Raw genomic sequence first — 24,773 nt, forward strand, 5'->3', positions numbered from 1 at the left:
CTCTCTCTCTCTCTCTCTCTCTCTCTCTCTCTCTCTCTCTCTCCTCTCTTTCTCTTTCTCTTTCTCTTTACATAATATATATATTTTATCTAATACAGAAGAGAAATACTTTGCAATAAAGTTTAATCTCTCAGGTGAAGCTGGACAAATGAAATACGGCAGACAGCGACTATGGGGTACAATCGGTTCTTCTCTTCTATCACTTCTGTCTGGTTATACAATAGATTTGTGGTCGCAAGAGAAAGTTTACAAAACTTATACCCCAGCGTTTATTTTAGTGCTCGTATTTATTTGTATCGATTTAATTTGTTGTAGGAAATTGAAGGTATAATATAATATTATACGTATAGAAGAAAAAAGGGCAATAGTATAATACTATAGTTTTTTGTTTTTAACTGTTATTATACATATATTTTCTTTGCAGTTGCCACTGTCAAAATCGCCGAATATATTAACAAATGTATATGCAATTTTGAAATTGGTGCCAATTATTATATTTCTATGTACTGCTATGTTTGCGGGTATTTTTGAAAGTCTCATGGTTAACTTTTTATTTTGGTAAATTCTTCATCAATATATTTGTATTTTTATTATTATAAGTTTTTATGTAATAAACTTTATGTTAGAGATTAATTATATTTTAGTAATTAATTTTTAGGTATATAGAAGATGTCGCTATGGCAACCGGTTATATGAAAAAAATTAAATTAATAGAGGGTTTAACATTATCCACAGGTTTGCTCGGCAAAGTAATATCCTACTTTATGTCTGGTAATGTTAATATTTTTTTCATATGTTGTTACATAAGGTACAATTATTGTGTAATTGAAATATTTGTTCTAAAAAAGATTTTTATTTAAAGGCAAAATATTGGAAAAGTTTGGATATGATTATACACTTACATTTTGCTTTTTGTGCTATGCGTTGAGGATGGCATTATTATCTCTAGTGCCAACGCCATGGCATGTACTTTTGATAGAAGTTATTTTGCAAGGGCCCTCATTGGCGCTTCTTTATGCAACAATAGTAACATACGCAAGCATAATATCACCACCTGGTACATCGGCTACTGTTCAAGCAATTGCGACTGGTACGAAGGATGGTCTCGGTACGTTCTATTATGTAATTAGATATCAAGAATTATCTTACAATGAAAGAAATTTTGGACACATAGTAATATGAATCCCAGCAAATACAGATATAAATGCTAACATATACATAAATATACATCGTTTAACATCTGTATTATATAGCAGTTATATTTACAATTTTCTGCGATATATCTATCTTTTCTACAAATTTGACGATTTATTATATGTAACTTTGTAATATCTTTAGGCTATGCGATTGGTAGTTTCTTAGGTGGCTTCTTGTTCAGAAAAGTTGGTGGTCGAAGAACTTTGAGAATATATTCCGGAATCGCAACACTTTCTGCATTAGTTCATATTATATTATATACTTTGTACCTAAAACGTACGTCAGGTAAGGAATTAAATAGTTCGATTTACCGAAATGTTATTTTTCTGATATATGACTATAAAATTATAAGAAACTTTATTTTCATTACAGATACACGAAATAACGTTGAATGGAAAAAACACGATGATGCGCAAAGAGAATGTATTATAGATAAAAAGTATTTACACGTATCTTCTTACAAACATGTTTCATATGTACCTTCTTTATAAATAATAATATATTATCGTAGAACATTTTTATAATTTATATACTCTAAATGTAAATGACTTGGAACAGTGCAGATAACTTGGGACAGCATATTTTTGTTAATATTTTTGTTAAATTTAATCCATCCATGACAGAAAGTCTCTAAAGAAAATTTAAATTTTCTTTAATGTTCATGTGTGTTGTGCGGATGGATAAAACAACAAGATATGTATAAAAAAAAATGTATTTTTCTTATAAATAGTAAAACTTGCTAAACATTTTTTTATCTTATATTATTAATAAAAGATGGATTGAACATTTTGAATATTAATAGAAAAACAAAAAAAACATTAAATTTAGATCTGTTTTAACTAAATTTTTAATGGGAACTTTTTAAAAATATACAAATAAACTTATCAATATGTGAGTTATGTATTATATTTTCATTTTATAAATGATAACAATATTAAAATAATATTATAAATAATCTATTAGATTAGATCTTAATCATCGATAATAATGATACAGATTTCTAGTCGTTTTATCAATATCATGATAATGATTAAAGCATGATAATTATAATATATAATATAAAGAATAATATATAGAAAATGTAGTATAAATTCAAAGTAAATTGTGCTATACTAGCTGTACTGAAAATTTCATTACTTTTGAAGTGTATCGTTATCTTATTCTTATCAATGGTATCATTTTAAATGTAAAATTATTCTTTGTCTATGTCATCATATATCGTGTAGATGCAATTTTTTAGAATAAAATATAGAATTGTGATTATTATTATAATAATTTAAAATTATTTGATGATTCTAATGATAAACGGTAAACTGACGGTATAGGCAAATTATCATTTATATTTGTATTCAAATTATTGTTTTCAAACTTTATTATAAACTAAGTTTAGCGATTAAAAATGTGTCACACTATATATGTGCGTCCTCAAAGGGTTACAAGGCACAAAAGCGCATCGTTTACATAATGATACAGATAATGGTAAATATAAGAATATAGATAACGATATACATAATTTTAGGTAACAGTAACGTGAGTTTTTTTTTAGTGACATCTAATAGATAAAAAATGATAATATTGTTTTTTAACATTTTACTACTTGAGGTACTGCAGTGTCAAAATTCGCAAATTCATGATTTCATAACGAATATAACAATAAGCTAAACTAATAAGAGAATCGTAATTTTTATGTAATTTTATCGTTATCATTCTTATCTGAGGCTACAAGATTATATTATCATCAGATATTTCGTAATCTCAGATCTTTTTTATTAACAATTTACAATTAGAATTGAATTTATTACAATGTAAATTTTCAAGATAATTATTTTTATTAGTAATCTTGTAAGTAATACACTGCAAAAGTGAAATTAATCCAAGATTAAAAGATACTTGTTCCCATACAGCACACTTTATCCGAGAAACATTTTGGGAACATCTTTAGGATGTTTAGAAAGCATAGGAAACTGTGCTGCATGGAAACAAGTGATAAGATATTCGTTTTATTTATTAATCAAGAATGAATCCAGAGAGGCCATGGCTCTCGCTCTCCTCTTTTTATGTACTATAAAAATTTTTATATATGCTATAAAAATATTTATATCAAAATGTTAAATTATAATACCTTTAATATTTTTGCTTATTACAATTTGACATTTCAAAAATATTTTTCAATTTAAGAAACTCATAGATTCTACGGCTTAAGGTTTACTATTCTATCGTAGACACCGCATAATTATGTAACATTATGTAAAAGGCTACGTTGTGGCTTTTCCTCGTGATAAATCAGGGGCGGAGCTACAATGGGGGTCGTGGCCTCCATCTTGTGTGTATTTTTTCGTAAAAATATTTGTAGTAAAATGTTATATTACTTTTAATATTTTTAAAAGGTATCTCCTTTGTAAAATAAAAATAAGAATGAAAAGGTATAGAAACTGTGAAAATTTTCTTTTTTTCTCTTTTCAGTTTTTGATACATAGAAACTTGGCAACTCAATAGCATACATATCTGCCAATAGCCAGGGTCGAATCTAGGCTTGGACCAGACTGGGCACCGGTTCAGGGCGTCATCTTCCCAGGGATCTCACAGTTAATTTAGTTATTTCTATAAACCCAAGCCCCAAAAACTACATACCTGGGCCACCTGGGGTCGGGGGACAGCTTTACGGCTAGATTCTCGCGTCCAAAACTACAGACAGGCGAGCTCACGAGTTTCTTTCTATGAACCCAAGCTCTTAATACCCCATATGTGCGAATCTCACGTCCCGAATTGCAGATAATAGTTATGCACGCAAGTCTCGTTTTTATAAACCTAATTTCCTAAAACCACATACTCGTGGGACAGTGAGTTTTTTATAATACACAGCTCGGCGAACAAAAAATGAGGCAAAAATGTTTCTAAATTGTTCCAATTAACAATTTAACAATTTTTTTTCTATTAGATTATTTTTTCAAAACTGTGTGTAACATAATGTTAATGTGCTAAATTATCGAATATTTTTAAAAAATTTAAATATCTAAATTATTATTACTTTTTCATTTTACGGAAAAATTAGTGCCCTTACATGGGTCTTATCGACGAAATGATCCGGGGTCTTAAAATACTTAATCGGCTCTGCCGATAGCCCAGGCAGCGCACAATATTCATAAAACGTTAAAAAAATATTTTTTAATATTTTTGTCATCTTTTAGATTGCACAGATCACAAATATTTATTATAAATATTATGAAATATTTATTGTAAATGTGTAGTAAATGCTATGAAAATAAAACATTATATTCCAAGTAAAAAATACTTGTTAGAAATATTTATTTATATTTATCATAAATATTACGTAAAATATTTAGTCTATACTTTAATAACATTTCGAATAAATTTTTATATAAAATACGTATAAAATATTTATATAACATTTCAAAAGATAAATAGTAATAAATATTTATCGTAAATATTTTGTGTTCTCTGGGAATTCCTATCTTGAGAAATTTCTGGATCCGCCCCTGCGATAAATCTGGTTTAAGTATCAGAAGTATAATGCGGTAATTGAATGATTTGTTAAATTCACATGCGTGTCGCGTATATATTGCGGCTGTGTGTGTTTTATCAAAATAATGTTGACGATCCAGATTCATAAATGTGAAATTAAATTTATATACATATGTATAATCTCGGTTTCACTTTTGTTCAATTCTAAAAGTTATGCCAGAATCTGTCGACAACTTAAAAATGGCTAAAATATGTTAATGTTATAAACAGTAGTACTGTTAGTACATTAAGAAAAAAATATTCATTTGACAAAATTAATTTATAATTTATCTCAATTTTTTTTGTTGGAGAAAGTATATATATATTTAAGTTAAATATATATAGTAATATGTTTAACTATAAATATAATATGTTTAAATACATACATTCTTCATCAAACGTAATAAAGATGAACTGAATTAATTTAATCAAATGAACAATTTTTTTCAACATGTATGATAAGCATATTCAGTAGCTTTTTATTTGCGCTTGCTACTTTCTCCTCATGCGTTTCTCAGCTTCTTTTTTCCGTTTCGTCAAAACCTGAATATCTACTCTGTTTATTCCTACGCATCTCAACTTTGTAGGTGTAGAAAGTGCAGTTTACACATCTAAATCCAACACATTAATTCGATACACATATACAGTTGCGCGTGTTTGTCGTCTCGACAGTGAACCATATCGTTGACAGTATGCGGCCTATCAAACGATCAAGAAGCTCATATTACGAAAGAAACTTTGTTAAAGTAAGAACCTGACACCGAATTAGAAATGGCCAATAAATGCGGTGAGTTCATCGACGATTTCTCATGCTCGAGAGAATAGTAATATTGACGATTCCACACGAAATGAGCGGCGAATGAGCGGAACTTGTCGGATATCTTAATTCTTAAAAACCATTGAACTTTGAAACGTAATGACTGACTTTTTTGATACAGCGCGTGCAGATGATAATTTCGACGTCGCATCGCCATTTTGGAATCGTATCAAGTTCGTATACTTTGAAGTTTTTACGAGGAATATTTCGAGATTATCGATATACTGTGAATCGAAATACTATTACGTTCAAATGCGCGTATAACACTGACGGTAGTTTTTATGAAAATATTAAACATAATGTTTCATATTAATATATATTTAATTGTATAATATATATAATATTTAGAAAAAGTATTTTGCGTATTATTATTTTTAAGTATAATATTAAGTTTAACGTTACTTATAATTTGCAGCATGTTACCAATTAAAACATAGGAAAACGATAAAGTAGTATGAGATATGAGATTCTGAGCTTATCAGTACCTGCCTATATTTGCAAATATAAATCATGAAAATTAATTATACGCAATTGCCTATAAAGGCACATTATTTTTCTTTTATGGCCGGTGAGTAGTTACAAAATATATAATATCTTAAATATCTTATATTTAAAAAATTTGTTTTGTGTGTGTGTTAAGATCCTCATTTATTTTTTATACGGTACATTTTATGAAAAACACATTAACATAAAAATATTTATAAAATATTAAAAGTGATAAAAATATATTTTTATATTTGATATATTTTTTAAGAAAATAATTATATTATACTCTCTACAAATAATATACTCTTATCTCACTCAAAAAAATCATAAATGTTAATTTTACTAAAAAATATGTTTCTATAATTTGCTTAAAAATTGTACCAGTATTACACACATTTTCTGTGTTAGATTTTTTATACATATTTGTGATACTTTCTAATATATTCATCTTATTGTGTTAACGCAAAAATGAAGTGACTATTTGGTAGAATACGTGAGTGGATTATTAAATTTAACACAAATTGTTTTATTATGTAAGTACCTATATTATAATAATTATTGCTTTTATTTTAGCTATGGGTCCTATTTTGCCATTTCTGCCAGTTTACGGCAAGCAACTCGGTATTTCACCATTAGTTATGGGTAGCATTACGGCAATTTTACCTATTTTATTTCTGATCGCAAAACCAGCATTTGGATTCATCGTGGATTATTTCTACACTAGAAGAAAATTGATATTTATAGCGCTACTTGCCACAACAAGTAGTTGCTATATTTTGATGTATTTTTTACCGGCTTTACCCGGTTCACTTTTACCAGATCATCAGTTTAAAAATGTTTCCTGTGCATCTTTACTGCCTTGCGATATGGACTATGTAATTTCGAATTTTCTTCTCTATTTTCGAATAATATAAAATTTTTATAACAATTGTTTAAAAATTGACTTTTATGAGAGAATTTGTGAGTTAATACTTATTAAATCTTTAAAAAGATCTGTATATTTATATGTTCTTATTGTGTATAAAAAGCAATATATTTTTAAATTATGTTTTTCTTTTAAGCATGCTTTAGTAATGGAATCATGTAACACTATAAAAGATACTACATGCCATTGGATATGCAAGGATGCAAATTTTTCTACGAGATTATCTTTTTATGCAATTAAAGAAGAAACAATTATTTCACCGAATACCACATGCTTATTAAATATTAATGAGACATCATTGTGTCAAACAAATATAACAAACAATTATAATTGTAATGTAACTTGCGATAATTTTAAAGATCAGTGTTTATATACATCCATTACCTTTTGGGGATTCGTGCTGTTAATGTCTCTTGGTAATATTGGATTTAATGTTTCTAATTGCATAAGCGACGCGATTTGCTTTGATGTATTAGGTAAGTGAATTGTACCAATATATTTCAGTAAAATATAAAAATGCTCACGTAGACATAATTTTCAATTTTTTACGGAATAAACAATTTAATATTTGTTTATTATTACAAGTTTCATTATAACGTTTGTGATAACTAAATTTTATATAATAATTTGAGTAAAAAAGAATTATTTTTCTCAAAATATCTTCTCAGGTGAAGGTGGACAAATGGGATATGGTAGACAGCGAGTATGGGGCACAATTGGTTTCGGCATAACAGCATTTTTAGCTGGGTACACAATAGACTTGTGGTCGCAAGGAGAAATTTACAAAACTTATACACCGGCGTTTCTTCTTGTGCTCACATTTACTTTTATTGATCTGATCTGTTGCCGAAAGTTGGAGGTGATTATATTAAGAATTAAAAAGAAATAAATGAAAAAATAAACATATGTGTAGTATATAGTTCTTTTCTTACAACTTTCATCTTACATTGTATATTCTAATTACAGCTGCCGCTTATGTCAGGATCGTCAAATATACTGAAAGATATATGGACTCTTTTGAAATTGAAATCAATTGTTATATTTCTATGTTTTACTATCCTTGCGGGCATCTTTGATAGCTTCATTATTTATTTTTTGTTCTGGTAAATCTTTATTTCTATTAACATATATTCTCTTATATTTAGTTGTCATAAACTTTCAAAATTTAATTAAATCGAATTATATTCAGTACAGTTTATTGTGCTTAGGTATTTGGAAGATCTCGCTATGGCGACTGGATATATGGGCGAAATTAAATTAATAGAAGGTCTAATTGTAGCCGCAGAAACTCTCGGTGGCGAGATAATATTCTTCTCTCTGTCTGGTAAATTATTTCTCTGTTATCAGTTCGTGATATATAGAGCATTTACGTAATTAAAGATATCGTTTATATATTACACCTAGTATAATATTGAATCTTCTTTCCCAGGTAAAATACTGAAAAAGTTTGGATACGGTTACACTTTTACATTTTGTTTTGTATGCTACGCGTTGCGGCTGGGATTAATATCTCTTGCTCCAACGCCATGGTGGGTACTTCCCGTGGAATTTTTTATGCAGGGACCATCATACGCGCTTTGTTATACAACAATAGTAGCATATGCGAGCGCAGTATCACCACCCGGCACATCAGCTACTATTCAAGGAATTGTAGCAGGAATGGATGACGGTTTAGGTCAGTTAATTTCCTTTTCTAGTTTCCAATCATTTTATAATAGAAAGAGTTTATACATATAAGTAATATAAATGTACAATATTTTCAAGGTTTCGCACTTGGCAGTTTGATTGGAGGTATTTTATATAAGAAACTCGGTGGTGCAACGACTTTAAAAATATTTTCAGTACTTTCAGTATTTACTGCATTTGTGTATTTCACTCTTTACACTCTGTACTTAAAGCATAAAACACTAGGTAAGGGACTATGTAAATTTCAATCGTCGAAATTATGACAATTTATTTCAAAGTATTATAAAGAAGGAATTTCTTTTTGTATTATAGGCACACAAAATAATATTGAATGGAGGAAACCTGATGATGCACAGAGACACTGTGATGTAGCAGAATGATGTCCATTTTACATATTTTTATTAGAAACAAAAAAATCTAATATTTTAATTTCACATTTATATATATGTATAATACATAATATTTTATACATAGTATACCGGCCAAAATTATATCACCTTTGGTTTTTTAGGTATAACTTTTCGTTAAAGAGTATCGAATACGCTCAAAATTTTATAGTAGATACCTGGTGGTAGGTGCACTTTGTATATATTATATATATGTTTATATTATTGTATATATTATGTATTATATATTATGTTTACAATTTAATTCTCGGCCATTTTTATTACTAAGTTTCGATGTAAAATTATAAAAGAATGAATATGAACCTAATTAAAATAATCCCCTTCACTTTCCACACTTTTCGACATCTTTCAGACAACTGGATTTCGCTTCGGAAAAAAGATGGTTGTTCTGAGTTGATGTATTCTATGATGAAAAAAAATTGAAATTGCCATTACGAAATCTTTAAAATCACTTTTTACATATACTGTACAATACAGTTTTCGCTCAAAGCCGAGGAAATCATTTTTTGAACTTCCGCGGCATTTTTCTTCGACTGAAATGCGAAAAGGAGGCAGTACTTCAAATACTGCGGTTTTCAAATGACATATAGTTTTCACTACTATTTTACAAAGATTTACAGCACCGACACCTATATATTATACTTTATATAACGCTTCAAAATGACTGTTGACGAAAAATAAATTTAATTTGAATAAATGTTGCAGTCGATTGAATATATAGGGGTCAAAATAAGTTATAAAGATAATATATATGCATACATATATATATAAATGTTTATAATTTGTACAATCTAAGATAAAAATACTTTTTAAATATTTAAAATAAACCTTATAAATATATATGTGTGCTGTCTATGGGATATATATGCATATTGTATATATTATACATAAACTATATTAATTATTAAAATAAAAATTTTGATGTAAAATATATTATATGAAATTATATAATATGAAAATTCTTTATTACATAATAATTTTTATCTGTAAGAAATGTAAACATTATCTAAAGATGTTAAGCTGGATTACACAGTAATAATTAAGATGTATTGCACATCTTTTATACATAATAATAATAATAATAATATATTTTTTATACTATAAATTTGTATATGTGCAGTGTGTGTGCGCGAGAAAGTTTCTTTCTTGTTCGGTATATAAGAAATAAAAAACAATAAATAAAATAACAATTTTTAATGTGACGTACACATCGAAAAGACATACACATACGTGATTGCATTTATCTGCATTTATCACGCAGACGTTTCATGTGATAGACACGTTTTATAGATACATGAAACTACATTACTGTATGTAAAGCCGTAATCACACTACGGGTTGCGCGCTCTGTTGCGATTGAGATTACGGTTGAATGTAACCAATCAGAGCAGAGCAGTTCCTGCTCTGATTGGTTAGTTTCCAACATTCAACCGTAATCTCAATCGCAACAGAGCGCGCAACCCGTAGTGTGATTACGGCTTAAGTAGGTCTTGTGTTGCTTAAAATCCTCAACAATTTTTTTCAAAAATTGAGGTAAACAAAAATTGAGTGTAAAAAGTGCAATACGAACAGATCTATTGATATGTTCCATGGAATATAGTTCTATGATGTATTCAGTTCAGTACTATTCAGTGCATATACCTTTAGGATTTTCCATGTTTTTCTTAGATATTCTCTTTAGGACTTTTCTCTTTTAAGAACGGTACGGATATATATCTAATATCCGATAAAAGTGTAGTGTAATCTAGCGCATTAAAAAAAAAAAAACCTATTTTGATGACTAGAAAGATGACAGATGCTTCTTGCCGTTTGGATCTTTTACCGAGCGAGGTGTTGTTATTAATCTTCGATTATTGCAATGAATACGATTTGACGCGACTCAGCGAAGTATGCAAACGATTTTACGAGATCATACATTCAGATATAGCCTGGACCAAGAAAAGCAAAACATTTCTCGTTACGAATCAAATATCGGAAAGGTTTCGTAAAAGGTATGTTATTAGGTTGTGTTTTAACCTGTACTTGAACTTAAATTTTTGAAATATTTCCCTTTGAATCTAAATTTGGATTTGAACGAATTAAATTCGATCGCACGAACGTAACAGTTCGCTTCAGCATGATAAGATAATGAGATAATCATATTTATTGTTCTATTTATATGATGTGTATTTTTATGGGATACTTAGCGTTTTACAGTTTACAAAAGAAAGCTGCCCTTTTCTGATAATTTTATGTGTACACAAGAAAGAATAAAATAAAAATTAAAAGATTTTAATATATATCATAAGATAATTAAAAGATTGTTATATTTTTAGATGTAATACATTGCTGCATCCTCGTGCAGCATGGTCTGTATCTTACAACTGGCATTATGGAATATACAGTAAAGAAAATGTATTCTCACGGAATGATAAAAACCTGATGCCATGGCTGAGAATGACAAACAATGTGCTTTGGTGGTCTGGGACCGGTTATGGCCTTTATGGCTTTAAGCGTCACGAAAGAACACCATTTGAATATTCGTCTACTAATAAGTTTACTTTTAGCTTTTACTATAACGTATCACTTTATAGCGGAGCTGACATCAGCAAATTCATTGTTTGGAATAACTTCATCATATGCGGCTATACGTATATATATTTAGATAATCATATTTATATCTTCCATCATTTTTTATTTCTGTCACACATATAATCTTTTGTAAAAATACAGAGATGGTGCTATAATCTACTTTATGACGAATTTAAAAAAGCGGAAAAGCGCAACGATGCTCTGGCCAAAGTCTTTCTTGTCTTGTGTCAACGCTATAGATGCTACACCGAAAAATGTTATTGTGGGTTCAGAACGTGGTGAAGTGAAGGTAAAATTTGGTAATTCTAATACAGTAATATACTAATACAGTATATGATGTAATATTCATTTCTGTTTAGATGTTTAGGCATCCAGGTATTGTGAATGTACCCACTTGGGATTACTCGGATGTGTCCAATACAGATGTGTCTAATACAGAAGTTACTACTAAGACAAAAGTTACTGATCGTTACACAAAAGAAATTTGTAATATAAATCTAGTGGATAAGGTGCAATCGCTCTCAGTTGATCCTACGGGAGTAAGATTTGCCGTTGGTTCGTCTGGAATTACTGACGTTCCATTACATGTAATCAATGTCGAGCGGTATGCGTAATATTGCAATAATTAATTGATCCATGAGATCTAGAATTAACTACGATTTTAATCGATCATACGAATAATACATATATCAAATACTTTGAAAAAAAAACTAACGGAGAGATTTCAGTTACACAATGGTCGATAAAATACAGCATGATTGGAAATACGGCGCTGGAATATTAGACATGGTATGGGATGATCCCAACACTTTACTCACTTGCGGCTATGATACATACATCCGAAAATGGGACATGAGGTAACATATCTCGATTATTCAATCACTATTTTTGGCTTTATGTAATATTAACAATTATGATTTGAGAACTGGAAGATGCGTTTGCTCATGGGTGGATCCATATGACGCGACATTATATTGCATTGCATCCGATTATCGATATACTATGATAACAGGGACACAATATAATTGTTTAGCTGTTCTGTGGGATCAGAGGAAAAGTGATTTTGTTCAGGTTCTTATCCAAATTTTTTAATTGGTATATGTATTTTGTAAATTACAAATTGTTTATGATAAATATTTTTTCAATATTTTTAGCTGTATTACGTAAACTCGAAAGAATCATCTCGACGCAGCCCAATTTATTCTGTGCAATTCGACAATACACAACTATACTGTGCTACGGATAGACACATGATCGAATTAGACTTTTCAGTTCATTCATATCGAAAGCGTGATTACAAGTCGTTGTTTATTCCGTGTACACGATAAATAGATGTAAATAGATTTAAATAAAATTTTTAATACTAAAGAGAAAAGTTTAATTACAATTTGTGATGAGAAGCATGGAAGACTTGAAGAACAAAATCAAAATTGGATCCTAAATATGATGTATATATTTCGTAAAACCGGTACATTTTATAAAAACAGCGATTATTTTATTATAAAGTATAATGAATAAAAATTGTAATAATTGTGTGTTGCCATATGTATATATAAAAATAATGATTGTAAGTAAATATTTAGGTGCAGATATTATTTTATGTTCATATCGATTATCATTGACTCGTAAGTTATAAAGTCGACAAACGCGTATTTCTTATAGTAAATCGACGGTGAAATAGATAATAACTAACATATATACTGTACCTATATTATACAATACGATAGATTTTTAAATCTCATCTTGTAAGATACGCAGATTTCAAGCTGATTTTTTATCAAGAGTCTAGTTTGTTTCGATTATTACTCAGAACAACATAAGATAATCTTTCTGTGAAAGAGTTGAAATATGTCTGAATTATTCGTATTATTTATTTAATACTACATTTAGATTTTATTGACCTTATCTTAAAAGTATTTTACTTATTTGGAATGGATCTAAGATTATTTATCTGTAATTTTATGTGTGAACAATTTGTGTTCGCATGATATTTTCTTCCAGATTACATCTTGAAGTATTAAGATATAATTAAAAAGTGGTCCTGTGTATAATAAACAAAGTCAATTGTATTGCAACGCTTTATTATTATGATGTTTATCAGCACATATATACACATAAAAGCAATATTTTTCCATATATAGGTATAAGAACGATTATAAAATATTAAAAAAATAATTTTTTAACAACGATGGCAAAAAATTAGATTAATAAGCTTTGTGTCTTGTTGAATTTTAGATTACTTCCACTGTAAAACTAATACAGCGTTAAAACTTAGTATAACAAAAATTTGAAATCTTATGAAATAAATATATTCATTAATGATACGCTGTACACGAATATTATAAGTGCCATGTTAATAATTTTAGATGATAGAAAGAATAGGCATTTATTACGATAGCGCTTACTGTATATTTCCTTCATGTATTTAAAACTCAATCTTGTACAGCTGATATCCCAAAACCAATATTAAGTATCTCATTAAGTAGCCTTCTAAGAGGATCATTTACATTCATTTTTTTAAATCGCGCATCAAAGCATTGTTCGAATCATATAATTAAGAATACCACCGTGTTTGAAGTAAGTCAAATCGACATCTGTATCAAATCGTGCAATCACTTTGAAATTTTTCCCGTTGTCCGTGTTCACAATGATTGTTTCTCCGGGTTGACAATTTGTGGGGATCACGATATCGTATTGTTCATAACCGGTTAACCCCAAAGTTTCTGCATTTTCTCCAGGAAGATATTGTAGCGGAACAATGCCCATACCCACAAGATTGGACCTGCAAATAAATAAACAAATTTAAATATAGATGCGCATTAAATAAAAGCAATTGTGAACTAGATTTCTTTGAACAAAAATAAAACAAACTTAATATTTTATTTAAAACTGTTTAAACATATAATAAGCTAATTTTTTTATTAAACTCTTTTTAAAAGAAATGTATTTTATAATTTAATGAAAAATTCAAATTTATTAAAAAATAGATATAATGTTTAAAAAATATTTACCTGTGTATTCTTTCATACGATTCTGCTATAACCGCTCGAATACCAAGTAAATACGGTCCTTTGGCAGCCCAATCTCTGGAAGATCCAGATCCATATTCCTTACCAACCAGAGCAATTAAAGGTGTTCCGTCTTTCACGTATTTCTCGGCCGCATCGAATACGTCCATCTAAATAACATTCAGCCAATAGTTTATTAACATATTCGCTACTAATGTATATTTTAAAAACTGTCCGCTACAGATATGCCATTTTTTTAAGCAATTAATGTATTTAAATCATACAAGTGTTTAAAAATGTAAAATTTATGCATATTATCTATGACAAGAATTAAAATAGATTATAATATTAAATAAATTTTTAAAGCTCTCTATATATGCAATGATAAATTAAACCAGAGCGAGAAAACACATATACCTCTTCATTTGTTGGAATGTAAATCGTTCGTGGTCCTGCTTTACCAATAAATTTATTCATAAGACGAATGTTAGCGAATGTTCCTCGCGCCATCACGGCGTCGTTTCCTCTACGCGAGCCGTAAGAATTGAAATCTTTTGGCGTCAAGCTGGAAATGAAAATCATAATTAAGAATTTAGCCAATTGCATGCGTAGTCTCCACTATCTTATAGATCAAACTCACTCTCGATTAGCTAGATATCTCGCTGCTGCTGAATTACGCGCAATACTACCTGCTGGACTAATATGATCGGTCGTAACAGAATCTCCAAGATTTACAAGCACTCGCGCTCTTGTAATCGATTTAATTGGAGACAGCTCCTGTAAAATCATATTTTAAATTTTTATAAATAAAAAATTTATAATAAAAGCAAAATTACTCTTTAGCACATAAATGTCCTTAAGAAATAATTTAAAATTTGTTCCGCGCATTTGCTATGATTAGTATAGTTCAGCTAGTTTTTCTATATTAATATCTAAAAAATTCTAAATATGTAATATAACTTTCAAGAAAAATAAAAGCTAATATTAAAAAATAAAATTTTACATATTTCTGTATTCCATAAAAATTTCAAAATTAATTGTAGTGTTTAGTACGATAAAATTAGTACATCTAATTACCTTCTGCAAGTTATCGAAATATGGTGGATTTTTAATGTACGTAGAATCAATGTCCCATGGATATAGCTTGCCGTCAGGTGCTACCAAGTTTGCCCAATTATCGCTACCACGTTCAATTTTACCGTAGACTTCTTTAAACATTGCTGGGATAACATATTTCTGCTCAACGGTTTGAATTTCTGATCTAGTTGGCCAAATGTCTTGTAAAAATATTGGAGTGCCATCGGCTTTGTGACCTTGTAAATAACAGAAATGTCGTATATAAATTATGCATATGTGATACATATCTTTTACAAAGATAAATCTGACAAAATAAAGATAATTCTACATCTTACCCAGTGGTTGTTTTTCAAAGTCAAAGTCTACAGTACCGGCAATAGCATAAGCTATTACTAGGAGCGGGGACGCTAAATAATTCGCCCGGGTATTCGGATGGACTCTCCCTTCAAAGTTTCTGTTGCCTGACAGAACTCCACAGCAAATAAGTTCATTCTACAAGGTATATTTAACATCGTTTTATATGCAAAGATAATGCTTATATATAAAAAAAATTATTTAATTTCATAAAATTAATTGGATGATAAGCTTTGCGAAGTTTAATGATTTTCAAACGCGATTTTATTAATTTCATAATTGTCAACAATTAAAAAATGACAAATAGAATTTAAATAAAAATCAGCAAATTACTCTACCTTTTCAATAGTTTCGACTATAGCGTCAGGAAGTGGGCCGCTGTTTCCGATACAAGTCATACATCCGTAACCCACGATATCGAAACCTAATTTAGTCAGATATGGAATCACACCACTTTCCTGGAGATAATACGTAACAACTCCAGAGCCAGGTGACAATGACGTTTTTATATACGGCTCAACGTTCAAACCAGCTTCCACTGCCTTTTTAGCAAGAAGACCTGTATATCAGAGCAAATCTTATACTTTAATTTATAACATTCTTTCTATAGATCTACGATTTATGTGCTTTGATAATTAAATATTTAATGAAATTTTATATTAACAATACTATATATTAACAAGACTAAATGTATTTGTTATTTTTCTTCTTTTTACTTATACAACAATGTTTTATTTCTTATAATTATAATCTAAATTTAAACGTATAAAACAAGTTTCTTTAAATAGACAAAATGTTTAAGCTAATAATGATTATTCTACTAATAATTTAAAGCACTAAATTCATTTTTAATTCTATTTGAGATTTAACTGCGCTTTTATGTAATGCATTAGTAAACGTCGATGATTTTAGATAGATCTTCAAAGTAGCGTTAACAAAATGGATTAATTTCATTTCATTCGCTCTTTAGCAAATCATTTGCGTCAATATAATAAATTATATAATATTAAATGTTATGTATAATTACAATAAATTTTACTAATAAAATTCATAACACACCTGCTCCAAGCATAACGCTAGGATTACTAGTATTTGTACAACTGGTAATAGCTGCAATTACTACAGAGCCATGTTTCAACTCGTACTCTTTCTCTTCGTACTTAAACTTCCCCACGGAATCCACCTTTGCGGGAGTCAAACCGTAGCCTTTGAAACCTACCTGTAATAAAAAATCGTCATTTGTTACACATTTTCGATAATTTGTGAGAATTTTATTTATATGCTTAAATGTACGATCAAAATAACTCTTTTCGTGATAATATTCAATTTTTTAAATAATTTCTGTAATGAGAGAGAAGACTGATCATTAGTGATTAATGTTGATTGAATCTAAATATAAAGAATAAGAATATGCAACTTTGAAAAGAAAAGATTAAAATTTTTGTCTTAATTTAACACATATTGGAAGGTTTTAATGTATACAAAAAAATGGACTGGATTTTAATTAGGATTAAGTTAATTCACACATTTAAATATTAAAGATAAGTGAAGTGTAAAGGTTATATATAGTTTAATATACTCTGTTCTTGTATATATTTTTAAATTTGTCTTTTAATGTGAAAAGTACAATATCCCTCCTGAGAAGTTATGATAAAATTTACAAATAATTACAAATTAAAAATTGTACACTAAAAAAATAATAAATGATTTATTGTTTCAAGCCATTATTTGTTGTCTCACAAATTTGGTAGATTTAATGCGTCGAGTGGCATGACAGAATTCATTGCTCAATGCACAATTTGCTGAAAAAGCAACACGAATTCGCAACGATCTTTAAGCAATCACGAGATCGATGACCTCGTGCTTACTTCGCGCGCGCACAATCCAACAACGACGAACCAGCAATAATGACAAGTATTTTTAGACAAAAAAACTGATAAAAAATTATACGTAATTAAAAAAGCTAATGTATAAAAGCAATAAGGTTATTATAAACTATAATTGTAAGTGCGACAATAAAGATAAGAAATATCCGTAATGATATAAACATTCTCTCTCTCTCTCTCTCTCTCTTTCTCACTATTTATTTTAAATTACAGCAATTATGGAAATAATATTTGTTCGTACCCCTTTATGGATATTAACTGTTTAGTAATATTTCTATTTTTTAAAGATACTTCGATAATACTCGATATTAATCGTGACCGAAATGTGCTAAACAGAATATATACAAATACTTCTTTTAATATATTGTTCATTAATATAAAATGATACATAATCAGCTGTTTATTATAATATTAATTCAATCTAAGGTTTTTCTTTAAACAAAATTTTTCATTGTTTTCCGTAAACATATCCCTTTTCCAAACCCTAGATACTGTGCCTTGATATGAAATCTGAGTTCTTTCTATATACCAGTATGCACGACAAACGATGGTTCATTTGCAATGAAATGTGTGAGCTTTGCAAAACGAATGTAGTAGGATGTTGTATCAGCAATTTCAGCGCGAGCTCTGAATACGTCTTCCAGAACTTATGCGAAGTGTGACCAAAGACTCTGGTCTTCTCCGACGAGGTGGACGGATCGATCGATCAATGGTATGTGCGTACGAATTATTTCTTTCTTCATAAACTGTTAAGTGCCACATACGCATTCTTTTATATTTTGAAGAATAAGAGAGTCATGTGTTTAATAGCCCACTTATATCATAAATATAAAAAATTTCAAGCTGATACGTGCAATTGTTTTTATCTCTTATCTTTTTAAAGAAAATACAGAAAGATTTTTCTGATGCATAGTAATCGGAATTTTTTAAAACAAGACAAATGTATTTTTCAACTTGTATTTTTCAATTAATTAAAATACTGATGCAAACAAATGAACAATGATCTCATATTATTATATTTTTATATTAAAGATCCTGTCATCAAAAATATCATTATTGTCAATTTGTAACATTTCTTAATATGATTCGAAATTCTCTTTACAGGAGTATCGATTTTAAATTAATATGAATGAAATTTACTATTATAATTTGATTTTGTTTAATCTTAAATTTTTGGATTTATACCAATTAAATATATTCATTAAAGTATACAAGTATATTTTATCGATCTTCGATATTAATCTCAATCGGAGAGGAGTTGAATTTCACGCGGAAGAAGCGTTAACTTTATGATACAGTAGATGAGTTTCTTCGGAAGGTGTCCTTGTGCCTGTCATAGGCCAGGTAACGCGATGCCAATGTTGAACATTTCGAATAGAAATCGATCGGCATGTTCTCAAACACGTATTGTTTCCGTTCGTTGAGCGATCATTCGTTACGGTTCGCCTATGGGATTAAGACCGTGATTTTCTCGGCGTGACTAAGAGTTAAATATCATATTCGCGTAATAAATATTTTTTACATTTTTGTGTGCTTTTTGTATGTTTACTAAAAGTTTCTGCAGTGTCATATAAATAGAGTCAATAGAATTTCAGTATGCACTATTGTAAAAGTTATGAAATATAATTTGTCATAATTTTTAGTTGAAAATTTTTTTTGTTAAAAAACTAGTGATAAAGCTGGACCCAATAGAAGTTCAGAAACAGAAGGGTCAGAAATAAGGCTTCTAAAAGGGCTCAACAAGGGTCTGACGAATACAGGAGTTAGTAGTTTGAAAATCCAGTTTACAATACAGTTTGTGCATGAGTGTTGGTGTGAGTCCCAAATATCGAATTCTTTATTAGTGTGATCTTTTTCATCTGATTTGCTATGTCGTGAAAATATCGTAGTTTGTTAGTATTGTTGACAATTGTGTTTTATAATTCTAAAGATGAAGAAATCTTGATGATCGTTGGAAATATTATCAACAAATAATTATTGTAAGTATCCAATTGTGCATATCTAAGGCCTGCGACACATGATGCTTTTCTTGCTGGATTTCTAGCTAGATTAGATTCTTACCACAATATTGGCTGCATATTGGAAGCCAATACGATGGTAAGATTCTAATCTGGCTAGGAATCCAGTAGGAGAACAAGCATGCCATGTGCTTAATTTTGGATTACCTACCATATTTAAAGTTTCGTTATGTGTGGGATAATAGCTTTGGGTATTTAAAGAAATATTTAATAAAGTGAAATTGTTTTCAATTTTTTCTTCAAATAATCGGAAATGCTCCTGAAATAGCTGAATTTTCCTAAATTTCTTTTAAATATTTAAAATAGTAGTAGGGGAGGCCGAGAGGCTAAATGTGGATTTACTCGAGCGTCGTGGGAACCTATTGGATTGTGAAGATTAGATGCTAAAAAGAAAAAAACGTTATATGATGTATGCCGTTTCAGTGGTGGGGGGAGCGTGTACAGGCTTTAAAAAAAAACAGTGACAATGAAATACTCGAGCGTGTCAGATATTAATAGTGTAAGCGACCCATGATAACGGATAAATATTAATCTGACGGTTTACGTGTGGGGTTAGCTGTAGGAAGGGGTCGAAAAAGGGGGAAAAAAATTTCCTCGAGCGCGTCAGATTTTTTAAATGTACACTTTTCTACATGTAATTAACACACCATACCTTAATCTGACGCGCTCGAGTTTTCGAACGATCGATTTTTTTTATTTACTAATCCCCTGGACCCCCGGCTCTATATAGAGGTTTAATATTTGGTGGAGGTACTTATTAGGGTGCAAGAGCTTTCCCCCTTTATGTTATTCTGACGCGCTCGAGTAAATCTCAAAATCCCCGCTTGGCCTCCCCTACTATAGAGAAATATTTGTATATTTAGGAAATAAATTCATGGATTCGATTGATATCAGCATTATATAAGAGGATCATGCTATTAGATGCGATCGTATCCGGTAAAGATGTAATGGAAACTTCACCGGGTGATGATTGCATCCAATATCAAATCCCTGTACATCTAACGTTTATAGTTACGTGCATATCGCTCTGCTAAGTATTGTTGTTAGGGTCGAGTATGTGACTGGTACGCAAATGAGAAAAAAATTTGTGACTAGATCATATACTCGTCTTTAATGGCAAGAGATATCACCTGAAGATTCAGTTCACATCTCGTTCATTTATCTTTGGTGATCTAACTGTATGTCGAATCAAAATATCATAAAGCTAGATCAGCAAAGGAAAGATGCTCGAGACATAGCAACATAGAACATTGTCGCCGATCGCAATAGATACGTTTTTCACAAGAATAATTTAATGTTAGTATTACTAATACATACAAAATAATATATATTTTTATAGAGCTTGTTTTATCGCAGCATTAATATATCAGAATGTCTTTATTATAAAGTAACGTATAAAAGTTGCTGGTATTCTAAAAAAAAAGAAACGAGTGCCTTTGATTACATTAAATTTACATAGTGCTGCAGATTGTCATGAAAGTAAACAACTTTTAATCACAGAGTTCACAGGAATTTTTACTGTGATATGTTAATGTAAGTTAATCATATCACAGTAATAAGTTACCTAATTCTCTGTTAATTATTTTCATTTTTTGGTATGGTTTTTTTCTAGCAAAAGAGTACCATACAATCTTTTTAGAAAAAATAATAAAATACATTTTCACACTAGCTGGCAAAATAGAGGTACACCATGAGATGGATATACTCCAGTTTGACTTACATTTTTACAGTCACTGGGTAATATTCGTCCCTTGTATGTACTAAATAATCATCTTTCTTAAAGCGTTCATATTAGCATTCTAGACTTATCATATTGTTACAAGTGCTCTATGTATATAATATGAATGTAATTAATATTAATCATCTTATTAAGTAACAATATGGAATACAGTAGATGAAATAAGATTAGAGCTCGTGAGTGCAATCTATTTCATGTAAAAATGTAAGAATTACCAACCTTGTTTACGAGGCAATTCCTGAAGTCTATTTGCATGTCGGAAACTGAAACTCTGTCATGAGGTCTTTTAGGTCCGCTGACACTTGAAACTACAGTGTTCAAATCCAAAGTGACTACCTCAGAAAAGATTGGATCTTGGCTTGGGTCATCATAATTCCTTAACATGCGTACGTTTTCAAGATATTTTTCAATCTTATCAATGTGTTCCTCAGATCGACCTAAATAGGAAAAAATATATTATATAAAATATTTTTAAACTGTCATCATATTGTAAAAGATGTTTATAAAAATATATAATTACTGATAAAGAAATGTTTACCTGTTTGTTTGAGATATGCTAAACTTTGTTGATCTACTGCAAAAAAGCCTACGGTTGCTCCGTATTCCGGACACATATTGGAAATAGTAGCACGATCAGCGATACTTAGCTGCGTTACGCCTGGACCAAAAAATTCGACAAATTTTCCAACTACTCCGACTTGTCGAAGATTCTGCAAATGTGTAAAATATTATAAGTTTATAAGATTTTATAATTGATACTTATTAATATTATATATGAAATATATGGTATATTCTATTATATACATATAAACTTTATCTATTAAGAAATAAGTAAAATTGTACTCTTATAAAAATATATAAAACATTTAATATTTAATAACGGTAAAAATATCTCTAAAAAGTTCCTATTGCTTTTCTGAACCTCTACTCAGAAAATTCTTACCTTTGTAATAGTTAAAACAAGATCAGTAGATGTGGCATATTGATTCAATACACCTTCCAATTTATATCCCACGACTTTTGGTATTAACATGGAAATTGCTTGTCCAAGCATAACAGCTTCTGCTTCAATACCCCCGACTCCCCATCCAAGTACACCCAGACCATTAACCATGGTAGTATGAGAATCAGTACCAACTACACTGTCAGGATACAGAAGATTGTTGGAATTAAATACCACTCTTGCCAGATACTCTAAGTTCACTTGATGTACAATACCGCTTCCAGGAGGAACAATTAACATATTTTTAAATGCCTTCGCACCCCATTTAAGAAACATGAAGCGTTCTTTATTTCTCTCAAATTCGAGTTCTTCATTCTTTTTTATGGCATCATTACTGAAACATGCATAATAATAAGATTTAAACCAAATTAGGTAATATAACACAAAAATGAAAAAAAGATTCTTGGATATTTTTTATATTTGTATCTTCTTTCCCCCATTATTAAGTATATTACATAAAACTTCTTTTTTCTTGTAACACATTCAGTAATATTAGATTACCAGATTATTTTGTATTAGCTTGTGATAACCTTTAACTCTCCATTTAAAAAATCAAAACATACTTGATAAAGCAATAAACTATACCTTCTAGTAAAATCAGCTTGTATTGAATGATCGATTACAAGATCCGATGGACAGACTGGATTAATTTTATTAGGATCACCACCGAGTTTCTTTACAGCATCTCTCATTGCTGCAAAATCCACAACTGCTGGTACTCCAGTAAAGTCCTGTTTGTAATTTAATAAATAGAAATAAGTATATTTTTTGCACATAATTAAATATAATAAAATATTTATAAAATTTTTTTAGGTATTTTTTTACCTGTAATAAAACTCTCGCAGGCTTAAAGGCCACTTCAACTCCATCTTGAAGAGACTGATTATTTTCCCAATCCAAAATTTTCTCAACATCGAATTTAGTTACTTGGAAATTGTCACAATTACGTACAGCACTTTCCAAGAGAATTCGGATGGAAAATGGTAATCTGTCTATAAGGCCAATATATATATAAATAATATTTATTCATTAGATATGAAATGAAAGACAAAAAATTTTTACCATATTGTGTGCCAAAACTGCCAATATCATAATATTGGCAGTCTTTCAATCCAATTTTAATAGATTTTAACAGACTCTTGTAAGGATTTATTTCTGAAATAAAAAAATTATTTAGTTTATTTTTATTATAAATTAAAAAATATATAACACAATATATATAATTTCTACATTTTTATTATGGTACTATTAAAATAAAATAAATAAATTGTAAAATTAAACATTAGAAAGAAAAATAAAATTATTCCAATTTAATTTTTATTAATATTTTTCTTTTCTTTTAAATTTAATTAATATATTTTTTCCTAATTACAAAAATATTAAATAAGTAAATATTTAGAAGACTATAATTGCATTAAATAAGTTCTTCAATTTTAAAATTTATCTTTTTTTTATATACTGCAACTTTTGACATTAATTATTATAATGAATATATAAGAAACTATAACATTTTATGTGATATATTCTTTGCGTTTGTATTAATTAATATGTAACTCTTTAAAAATGATTGTTTTTTAACGCTGAATGATTTATTATTTATATATTGCAACTTTTATCCTCACTTAGAACACCCATGAATTTTAATTTCTTTTAATTCAGATATTATTATAAAATACGCAAATTAATATTTTTCACTGGAATAAATTGATCTGATGCAATGAGTTAGCGATAATAAATCCGTTGTCTTCACTTGTTTACATTTAATTTTTTAACAAAATAACGGCGACAAACAAGTACACATCTCACCACTTACCAGCCATGATTGTCACTGAACAAGTCACGTCGGCCCGTCGCACGATACGTATATAGCGCTTATATGGCTTATACTGAGTGTCCCGGAAACACCGATATCCGTAATTGCAACACGTATATGATTTCCTCAGCAATTTCTTGCCAGCGCAATCGCGGAGTGATTCTGTGAATGAATCGTTTTACACATCGAAATCAGGCATTAAGCGCGAAAACGTGAAAAGAAAAGAACTGAAAGAAATAATAGTTTCATCAAGTTGCGTAATGTA

At 29.4% G+C, this 24,773-nt stretch overlaps 4 protein-coding genes across 9 annotated transcripts in view; 3 read left to right on the forward strand and 1 right to left on the reverse strand.

The window, feature by feature from the left end:
• The window catches only part of LOC108771338 (uncharacterized), a 3,618-nt gene extending 1,852 nt beyond the window's left edge, over nt 1-1,766 (forward strand). Inside the window, exons 4-9 of the mRNA XM_018536579.1 lie at nt 135-325; nt 425-558; nt 659-771; nt 863-1,108; nt 1,339-1,482; nt 1,570-1,766. Coding sequence (XP_018392081.1) covers nt 135-325; nt 425-558; nt 659-771; nt 863-1,108; nt 1,339-1,482; nt 1,570-1,688 — 947 coding nt within the window. The 3' untranslated portion in view covers nt 1,689-1,766. The remainder of the gene's footprint in view (nt 1-134; nt 326-424; nt 559-658; nt 772-862; nt 1,109-1,338; nt 1,483-1,569) is intronic.
• Nucleotides 1,767-5,374: 3,608 nt separating this feature from the next.
• Nucleotides 5,375-9,035, forward strand: LOC108783632 (major facilitator superfamily domain-containing protein 6). Of its 4 annotated transcripts, XM_018552250.1 has the most exons (11): nt 5,375-5,506; nt 5,658-5,709; nt 5,952-6,104; nt 6,596-6,897; nt 7,084-7,423; nt 7,616-7,806; nt 7,914-8,050; nt 8,156-8,271; nt 8,377-8,622; nt 8,712-8,858; nt 8,946-9,035. In XM_018552250.1, the coding sequence occupies exons 3-11, from the start codon at nt 6,047-6,049 to the stop codon at nt 9,011-9,013; spliced, it is 1,605 nt and encodes a 534-aa protein (XP_018407752.1). In that variant the 5' UTR covers nt 5,375-5,506; nt 5,658-5,709; nt 5,952-6,046; the 3' UTR covers nt 9,014-9,035. The 4 variants fall into 4 exon arrangements, with proteins under 4 accessions (XP_018407752.1, XP_018407753.1, XP_018407754.1 ...); XM_018552251.1 differs by having other exon boundaries at nt 5,375-5,709; XM_018552252.1 differs by lacking the exon at nt 5,658-5,709.
• Nucleotides 9,036-10,638: 1,603 nt separating this feature from the next.
• On the forward strand, nt 10,639-13,028 carry LOC108783631 (F-box/WD repeat-containing protein 4). Of its 3 annotated transcripts, none has more exons than XM_018552248.1 (8): nt 10,639-10,742; nt 10,825-11,031; nt 11,356-11,670; nt 11,753-11,900; nt 11,971-12,215; nt 12,340-12,468; nt 12,535-12,682; nt 12,766-13,028. In XM_018552248.1, exons 2-8 carry the CDS (start codon nt 10,829-10,831, stop codon nt 12,937-12,939), a joined length of 1,362 nt encoding a protein of 453 aa, XP_018407750.1. In that variant the 5' UTR covers nt 10,639-10,742; nt 10,825-10,828; the 3' UTR covers nt 12,940-13,028. The 3 variants fall into 3 exon arrangements, with proteins under 3 accessions (XP_018407750.1, XP_018407751.1, XP_018407749.1); XM_018552249.1 differs by having other exon boundaries at nt 10,829-11,031; XM_018552247.1 differs by lacking the exon at nt 10,639-10,742 and having other exon boundaries at nt 10,750-11,031.
• An 807-nt stretch (nt 13,029-13,835) lies between these two features.
• Nucleotides 13,836-23,854, reverse strand: LOC108783608 (cytoplasmic aconitate hydratase; the record flags this gene model as incomplete). Its single annotated transcript, XM_018552208.1, has 14 exons — nt 13,836-14,393; nt 14,623-14,789; nt 15,037-15,184; nt 15,260-15,396; nt 15,697-15,932; nt 16,032-16,188; nt 16,389-16,609; nt 17,110-17,269; nt 21,912-22,129; nt 22,231-22,402; nt 22,636-23,029; nt 23,281-23,426; nt 23,521-23,687; nt 23,758-23,854. Coding segments are annotated over 14 exons (2,673 nt in total), but the record flags the coding sequence as incomplete, so codon positions are not given.
• Nucleotides 23,855-24,773: the final 919 nt, after the last annotated feature.

The sequence above is a fragment of the Cyphomyrmex costatus genome, unplaced genomic scaffold (genome assembly GCF_001594065.2).
Source record: "Cyphomyrmex costatus isolate MS0001 unplaced genomic scaffold, Ccosl1.0 scaffold157, whole genome shotgun sequence".
NCBI classification, from domain to species: Eukaryota; Metazoa; Arthropoda; class Insecta; order Hymenoptera; family Formicidae; genus Cyphomyrmex; species Cyphomyrmex costatus.